The sequence below is a fragment of the Solanum pennellii genome, chromosome 9 (genome assembly GCF_001406875.1).
Source record: "Solanum pennellii chromosome 9, SPENNV200".
NCBI lineage: Eukaryota > Viridiplantae > Streptophyta > Magnoliopsida > Solanales > Solanaceae > Solanum > Solanum pennellii.
Window position 1 is genome coordinate 506,370 of NC_028645.1, and position 9,276 is coordinate 515,645.

General features: G+C 30.4%; 1 protein-coding gene and 1 long non-coding RNA gene across 2 annotated transcripts; one reads left to right on the forward strand and one right to left on the reverse strand.

Annotated features, from left to right (window-relative positions):
* Positions 1-2,413: 2,413 nt before the first annotated feature.
* LOC107031622 (protein SLOW GREEN 1, chloroplastic) lies at positions 2,414-3,879 on the forward strand. Its single transcript, XM_015233053.2, has one exon. The coding sequence runs from the start codon at positions 2,499-2,501 to the stop codon at positions 3,561-3,563; it is 1,065 nt and encodes a 354-aa protein (XP_015088539.1). The 5' UTR covers positions 2,414-2,498; the 3' UTR covers positions 3,564-3,879.
* A 55-nt stretch (positions 3,880-3,934) lies between these two features.
* On the reverse strand, positions 3,935-5,862 carry LOC114073977. Its single transcript, XR_003574451.1, has 3 exons — positions 5,013-5,862; positions 4,838-4,932; positions 3,935-4,757 (listed from the first exon to the last, which is right to left on the reverse strand). It is a non-coding gene; the product is annotated as an uncharacterized LOC114073977 (long non-coding RNA).
* Positions 5,863-9,276: the final 3,414 nt, after the last annotated feature.

A 9,276-nucleotide genomic window follows, 5' to 3' on the forward strand; every position in this document is an offset into this window, starting at 1 on the left:
TTCCTATTTTCACTCTTTCTATATAATAAATTTAGAAATAGAAAGGAAAAAGGGCAATTATTTTATTCTATAAGCCTCTTCTACTATATTACTTTAATGATTGTGATTTATTCAAAAAGAGTAAAACTAATGATTAACAAAAAATATTCTTAAAAGTAATTTATACTACCTTCTTATATTGATTCTAGAGGTAGATTAAATAAGCTATAACTATTTATACTGATGATTTATAAATAAATGATATATAATTTTTTGATTAGATATCTTTTAAAAATATATATTGATGGTTTAACTTATAAAAATAAGATGATAAAATACAAAAATATTTGTATGTTTTAAAATAGCAATATAATAAATAAAAATGACATCGAAATTTTTGATTGTGGCAAACAAAATTGTTTGACACGTTATTGCCATGTTGATTAGTTGGCAGTGCGTTCTCACTCCACGTGCCAATGTATAAGAGTCCATGTTGCTATTTTATTTTACTTTTAAATTTTTCTTTATTGCATTTTTACCAAATTTAAATGTAGTTATCAATAGAAAAAAGAAATACTTTTGAAAATAATTAAAAAAACAAAGGATAAGTATGATAATAATAACGATCTTATTGTAAGTATAAAGAAAGGAAAATTGTATATAATAACAAACTAATAATCTAAAATAAATGAAATAGCTAGGGTTTGATTTAATTGTGTTTCATAGCAAATGTGAGCTAAAATTTGCAAGCGTCTCTCCTAAAAATCTCGCTCGTCACTCTCCATTCTCGCTCGCCTCTCTCGCTTTATACACAGAAGTGTATAATTCTGTTTCTGTTTTGTATAAAGCGAGAGAAAATTGTATATACATATGCAAAAATATATATCTTCGTGTTATACACTTAATTATAATTATACAGTTTCCAAACATTTTACTTCAAATATTGCAGAGAAAAAGGCCAACGAATTATACAATTGCGAATTATACAATTGCAGTGAAATACAATTTTCTCTAGCTTTACACAACAGAAGTGTATATATTGTGTTTTTGTTTTTGTATAAAGCGAGAGAAAAGCATATATCTTCTTGCTATATACTTATAATTATGCAATATGCGTACATTTTAATTCGATTCAACTGTATGCAAAGCAAATTTTATAAAAATATTGCAGTGAAATAGGCAGCGAATTATATAATAGTGCATTATACAATCGTAGTGAAATAAGATATAAGATAGCGAATTATAAAATTGCAGCGAAATAAACCAGCGAATTATACAATTGTATATGTATATCGAATTATATAGTTTTATGTTTGCTATGGAGCGCAATTATGCAAACTTTGATATAACATACAACTATGAATTTTTTTTTGTTATATGTGAAACTTTCCCTATAAAGAAAGCGAAAATTTTGAAGTTATTGTTTGATTATATATGCATATATTTAAGCATTAAATTTATCATTTATGTTTTGACGCTTAAAATAAATATTTTTATAATTGTACCATTACATTCAACTATTACTGTCTTAAGAAGTTAAATTTGAAAAAACAAATAATAATTATTTTAATATAATATTATTAATATATGGGATGTTCCTAAGATTAAAGATAAAGCGTCGTTCAAATTGACTTATTTTAGATGCTTTTAAATTAAAATAGTTTTTTCACAGTTTTAAAGTGTTTGAATAAAATTAAAAAATATTTATAAGTATTTATTTTAAAGTCAAAATAATAAAAATAAACCAAAACTTTTGTCTTATGACGTATAAGTTAGAAATCCAAACAGGCCCTAAAATAAACTTTTGAATAGATTATTATAGATATAGTACAAAAATATGAAAAAAAAATCTATTTGTACTGGGTGTTTACATCAACTTGTGAATAGATTATATATATATATATATATNATATAAGCTTTGATATACGGAATGCAAGTCTTTCAGATCTGCGCAGCGTAATCTCATGTATATTCAATTTTATAATTTTACTACAAAGAAAATAGCCTAAAATATATGAAAAAAATATTATAATTTTTATTTGAGAAACGTATTAATAATCAATAATAATGAAAAAAAATATTACAATTATTATTCGAGAAATATCATTACATCAATAATAACAAATATTATATTTAAAGCAAAAAAATAAAAAATTATTCCGACGGAGTACATTTTTACACCTAGAGCTTACGCTCCAAATTTTAAAACTCACGCATTATAGATATATGTCTTCTATTTGCGCCCTGAATCATTTTTGATACTCCCCGGAAACTCGCCCCAAAGAACGTTTTTGAAAACACGAGTTTATCCAAATATTTACTTGAATTTCGACCATTTGATGGGCCTAAAGCAAAAGCCCAATTGATTTTAGAGTCAATTTGGCCTGCCACCAAACAAGCCCAACAAGGCCCTTATATGCTTCATCCTTTCTCCATTGTTAAGCTTTCTCTAGACTGTAAATTCCGCCATCATCGTTAGGGTTTAAGAGCTCCAAAATTCTTTCATCTTCACCAAAACAATGGCAACCTTAAACCCTTTTGGCTCTAGAACAAACTCATTTCAGAAAAAGCTTCATAATCATCGTCCAATTTATGCTAAATCCATTTCTGGTCTCACTTTCAGAACCTCACCTCCACCATTTTACCCTTCCACCATTAAAGCTTGTTCTTTTTCTTCATCTTCTTCACAAAATTCTAAAATCCCCAAACCCCTTATCCCTCAAACCCCTAATGAACAACCCCATAACCTATTTTCATTCGTTAAGCCAACACTCATCGCTACTGTAACTGCCACTACCCTTTTGTTCGCAAGATACTTTGTCTTCCCGAAACCTGCACTTGCTAACCAAGCTTTTACTCCGACGGCCATGGAAACTGATGTGGTGAGAGATGCAGTTTCAGAGGAGGAAAGGGAAAGAGCAATTGAAGAGCACCTGGTTAATAACCCGAATGATGTGGAAGCGTTAAGGAATTTGATGGAAATTCGGATAAAGAATAAGAAAATACTGGATGCTATTAGCATTATTGATAGGTTAATTGAGCTCGAACCGAACGAGAACGAATGGCCCTTGTTGAAATCTCATTTGTATGTGAACTTTGGGGAGATTGAATTGGCCAAAGTTGGGTTCAATGAGATACTAAAGAAAGACCCTTTTCGCGTTGAGGCTTATCATGGACTGGTTATGGCAGCTTCACAAGATGAATCGATTGATGAATTGATGCAAATTGAGAAGAAGATTGAGGAGGGCATTAAATTGTGTAAGAAGGAGAATAAAAAGACTGACTTGAGGGATTTTAAGCTATTGCTTGCACAAATTCGGGTGATCGAAGGGAAATATGAAGATGCATTGAAGGTTTATCAGGAGTTAGTTAAAGAGGAGCCTAGGGATTTCAGGCCTTACTTGTGTCAAGGAATAATATACACATTAATGAGGAAAACTAAGGAGGCTGAGAAGTGTTTTGAGAAGTATCGGAGACTTGTACCGCAAGGGCATCCCTACGCTAGGTATTTCGATGAGAACATGATTGCAACGAAGGTTTTTGCACAGAGGGCAGAGAATGAGAGAGCTAGCTCGAAAAGCTGAATAGAATAAGGCTTTGGTTCTGCTGAAGTTCAGATTGGATGGTAGAGGTATGATGGAAATTATTTTGCTCTATTTGTTACTAGTTACATAATTGTTTGAGCTTAGTAGTTGTCTGGTTTGCATAGTTTATTGTTATATGAGTTGTCGAGTAGCAATTAGGTTCGGACAAAAAGATCTCTCTTTTTTGATTAGTCAGAGGGCAATAATGTTAAGGCTCTTTAATTTTCAGCAGGTATCTGAATCGAACGACATGATATCATAGTTCATTTAATCAAGAATGGAAATGAGAACCATGCTTTGTGATTTGTTTGTTTAATTCTGTTGAAACTTCCGTAATATGTTTGATATGAGCTGTTCTTTTACAAAACGAATGCACTTTGATATGTGTTGTGACTTTGAGATGGAAGAGACAGAGTTACAGAACAAACTTTGTTGCGTAGAGTATAAAGAGCAGTTTGAGGAATGACACTGCTTCATTGTCAACGTTCCGGTTTTGTCCATCAACCATTGATTGAATGCTTGATTGGTTCTAATCGTGATAGCATCTGTAAATCTATTATGGCTTTAGTAGACGGTTTTTATACTTCCACCCCTGTTCTTCTTTTGCAACTTTAACCGCTTTTGAAGCAAGATAATCTTCATTGTATCAGGATATTTTATTGTGGTTGAGTTGTCTGATAAAACTTGTAACATACAACCACATTCGATCCATACTTTCAGTAGTGAATTTTCTGTCTTTGTAGTTGGAGGAATCCATTGCTTAAATTTCTAGGGAACAGCCATCTATTTTGATAAAGTAAGCACTAGCTTTTATATGGTCTAGGAAAGAAACCACAGGTGCAAAATGCAGATAGACTGAGCGCTTCCAAGATATCTCTCTCTGTATAGTGAGTCTATCCCGTACATTTACTAGTTGTATCGAGAGAGAGACTAAGAAAAAAAATGCCAAGAAAATTTCAGTCTGTGATGTCAACATTGATAGAAAGGCTAAAATCCTAATACACAGGTTGATCTTTAGCAAACGTAATTACACAAATACGTAGTTGCTTCTAATATTACTATGCTATTGAAAAGCAATTCCAATAAGACTGTACGATATGATGCTTTACCTTGTAACTGAAATGTAGTTCGACGAAACAAGGAGGATATTTTCTGGCTTCAGATCAGTGTGAGTCAGTTGCAAATCATGCATAACTGCAACAAGAAATAGGAATGAGCAAACTGCTAGAGTTGATGGACATCAATATTCCTAGAATAAATATTTGCAAGCATACAAGTAGAGAAGCTCCCTTGCTCCAATAGTAATCATATGTGCTACATAAAATCCGCGACTTAAAATGGTAAACACGATCTGAGCCTCACAAAGCTTCTGAAAATTAACAGAAAAGTGTGGTAAAGATAACTGCCTCTCCAAATCCAATCAAATAGTAAGCACCAATAAGTACTTACAATACATATATGATCACAATAGTCAAACCAATTCCTTATTGTAGTTCATCTAATCAAGAATGGAAGTGAGAACCTTGTTTTGTGATTTTGTCTTTTAATTCTTCAGAAATTTCTATGGTATGTGTTTGATATGAGCTGGCCTTTTACAAAACAAATGCACTTGTTATGTGTTGTGACTTGAGATGGAAAAGACAGTTACACAGCAAACTTTGCTGCATAGGTGTGAAGAGCAGTTTGAGCAATGACTTTGCTTAGTTGTCAGTGTTCCAGTTTTGTCCATCAACCATTGAGTGCTTGATTGATTCTTATTGTGATTGCATCTGTAAATCTTACTATGGCTTTAGTAGACACTTCATCTCTGTTCTTAACCAGCTTTTAAATAGGAATTCAAAGCATCACGAGACAGTTCGGTTCCTATCTAATGTGAGTGTGGGCGTTAGAGCATTGAGAAAACTCTTTTCTTAGTACGAGAAGATAGGATAAGATTTGCGTATACGTCAGTCACTCAAAAAACATTTGTGGGATCATGTTATTAAATGGATATCAAGTGCAAGTACATATATAAAGTTTTTTTTTTTTAAAAAAAAATATTCTTGAATAATCAGAACTCCTCACTGGATTCCTTTTTTACTTTGTTAGTAACTGTTTCTTCTTTTTCAGCTCAGTTTGATGGCAGAAAATTATGAAACAATGATGATATTATTTTATGTCACTATGACAATAATTTTTCTTTTTTCACCTAGCAAAAGTTACACTGACAAAATTTGAAAAAAAGAGAGTTTAAATTAGCTAAAAAATCATATATAGAAACTTATGTTGATTGTACATGAAAGGCAATATTTACTATTTGAATGTAGGGTCAATTAATTATACATCTTACCTTTTTCCATAAAATTATTTGGTTATGAGCAAATATTTTATTTGAGAATTTGCTTCAATGTTTGGTGTTTTTAGTTATTCGTATTGATTTGTCATAAATATCGAGTATTCAAAATAAATAAATAAATTAAATCATTAAGATTTGAGGTGATTTGTATTACTATTATCAATTAGAATAATTGATGGTCGACTTGATTAGACTAAAAAGTATATTCCTCTAAAATACATCGTACTTCACAAGTGTAGTACTTGTAAATATATACTTTGAGAAAAAAAAATTGTTGATAATTTTTCTTTTTTGATTTGATAGATTGCACTTTTTTTCCTCTTAAATAATATTGAGTTACACATATTTAGACTTTAGTTATGATTAAAAAATGAAGTGGTTGGAATATAATAATTAAAAGTGGATCAAGGACAAAATATCACTTCTTTTCCATTTCATGATTGAATTGAAAATAGTGAAATATGACGATTTCACTTCTTCTTCCTCCAATAATAATTATACAACAATTTTAATACACTTTTTTTTTAATTAAAAAAATTGATAGCCCATAATCTATGTCCTTCGAGTGAACACTTGATCGTAACTGTTTTAATTGCATTATAGCTTGTAAATTCCACAAAAAATGTAAATCGTACTTAGATAAATCTCACGCGATGAGCTCATGACTGAGTAGCAGAAGGAGGTTGGATTCGACTCCAGGTCTCTCACATGGGAGATCCACCTCTCAACCACTCGATCAACCATGCCCTTGCGTTAACTATTATTGTTATTCTTGTATGATATTTTTACATCTACATAAACAATATATCGACATGGTATAGAAGTGTAAAGTAATCTATAATAATGTATTTACCCGATATAAAATTACATTTAGTATTTGTCCAAATCTCCACCAAAAGACTTAACATTCCGTCCTTGGAATATTCAACAATTCTACCCTAATGCAAATATTATATATAATATAATTTTTCTTCGAAAGGATTTTTGGCTCTATCCTTCACTTCATCAAGCTCATCCATCAATTAATGATGAGTTACCTATTTAATTAAATATAATTAATCTTACACACTACTTCTAACCACTACAAGTTGAGCTCTAAACACAATAACAAAATATAATGTAACAATTTAAGATATTATTATTAACTTTAACATGTCAAAGCCTAATATGCTACTCTATTGCTATATGCCTAGTGGGTTGATGGTTAAGTTTCTAGTTAAATTAGGACAAAAGTAAATGAAAAGAAACTCAAAAAAAGTAGGTTTAATTACTCTATGTTTCTAAGAAGATTTGGCATCTTTTTACATTATTAATTGGAGTACTATTTTAACCTAATTGGAATTTTTGTTTTCATATATCTAATTAGATTATGCTAAAAGAAAATCTCTTGTATACTTTCTTGTTGAAGACATTAGATAGTGAAATCATATATAGATTTGTTTTTCTAAGGAGAACCTATAAATATCCTAAATTAAGATTAATTTACGAATCAGGTATATGAATCTTCCACGATCATGTCGTGCCTATAAATTTCAATTTAGGTGTCTCTAAAAATTATAGAGAAGAATAAAAGTACTCTTTCATCCTTTAAGGCGATTGTTTAATATTTTTATACCTCCGATCCGATAAATGAGAAATATTTTCCCCCTAATATCTAAACATTATTTTGATGGTAAGTGATCACCTATGGAATGTTTAGGTTAATTAATCTAGAAGAGTAATTGATTCCTTTAACAAAGGTGGCTGCTTGATGAAACCCTAATTATGGATATTGATTAGAAGTGGAAGTGGACCTACTATATACAACTTTTATAATTAAGACAAATTTTTTTTAACTTTATCTTTAATTAATTGTTGCTTAAAGTGAAAGTTATTCAGTTAAACAGCTCCATCCTTGTTAAAGAAGTTGTATTAACTTGTCACAACCCTCAGAAAAAAACAATCAAATTAGGGTCTTTTAATTTAGTGCTTCAGAGTTAGATAAGACTGTTTATTTCTTAATCGAAAGGTTTGATTTTGAGTCATACTGGTAAAATGTTTCCTTCAAATAAATCTTCAAACACAAACTTGAATTGGTTAGACTCTTATACAAATACTGAACATCAAATAAAAAAATCATTGTAATCACATTTTTAAAAAATGAAATTTACCTTTTTCACAATTGAAAAATAGGACCACTAAATATAGTTAGATATAAATATTTATATTACTCGATATGCGGCAACAATAGGACCAAACGAATAAGTCCATACAAATAGTACAAAAAGTCCAATCACTTAAGACATTGTCACAATCTAAGGTAATTGTATTATCTAATAACATATTTGTCTTTCGAATTATGTCATATTGAGTTTTAAAAACATATGTATAATGTAAAAATGAGTTATATCTTATAAAAAATCTTTATTTTCTTCTTCCATTATATATGTGTGTATCTCATCTTTATAAGAATTTGTCAATTTGAAAACATCTTTCGTCTTTTACCTTGAATATAAAAGGCACTTTATAACTCTTGAGTTCCTCATTGGTAGGCGTTAGAGTCGTTGATCTCTTTATATGATATTTCACGGTGCTTTTTTCATGAGTTAACTTTTTAACGTTAAGTTAGATCAATGTTATTTTTTTTAAAATCATAGTACTTGATTCATGCCTAATTCAATTCATTATATATTTTCATTTGATGTTGAAAATTCATCTTATATTTTTTACGCTTTAGATGTCCAGTCATGCGGAAGAGTGTTCGATCACACATTAGTGGGCATTTATAAGGTCTTTGATCTTCTTATATGATTTTGAGTTTTTGACAATCCTCTCTTCGTCAGCTAACTATATAAATCAGTAAACTCCACGATGAAATTTAAAAAAAAACAACAACATATATAGTAGCTAGAGTATTATTTTAACTAGTAGTCTTATCAATTTGGATTTTTTTTAGTGTAATTTATTACACTTGAAGCTAGCAACTCATTGGTGGCATGTTTTTAGCCTTTTTTTTTTAAAAAAAAAAAAAACTTTGACTATTTTACACACTACCAAATGTTTGGTGTCTTGCAAAGGGATCTAATTGTTAGGACCGAAAAATAAGCAGGTGTAAACGCGGAAGCTAGCAACGCAAACCTCAAAAGACCACGAGTAAGAAGATAACGAGAAATATACAAAAAGACACAAAGATTTAACGTGGTTCGGTCAATCGACCTACGTCCACAAAGGAGATGAGCAATCCACTATAAATATGAGAGTACAAAATACAGAGAGAAACAACCTCAACCAATTCACTCGGAATACATGGGAGGTTCACACAAGTGATAACGTATCAAAACTTGTGACCCACAAATTCTCCCTCTAACCAAAACTCTCAAAGCCCTTAAGACTACATTG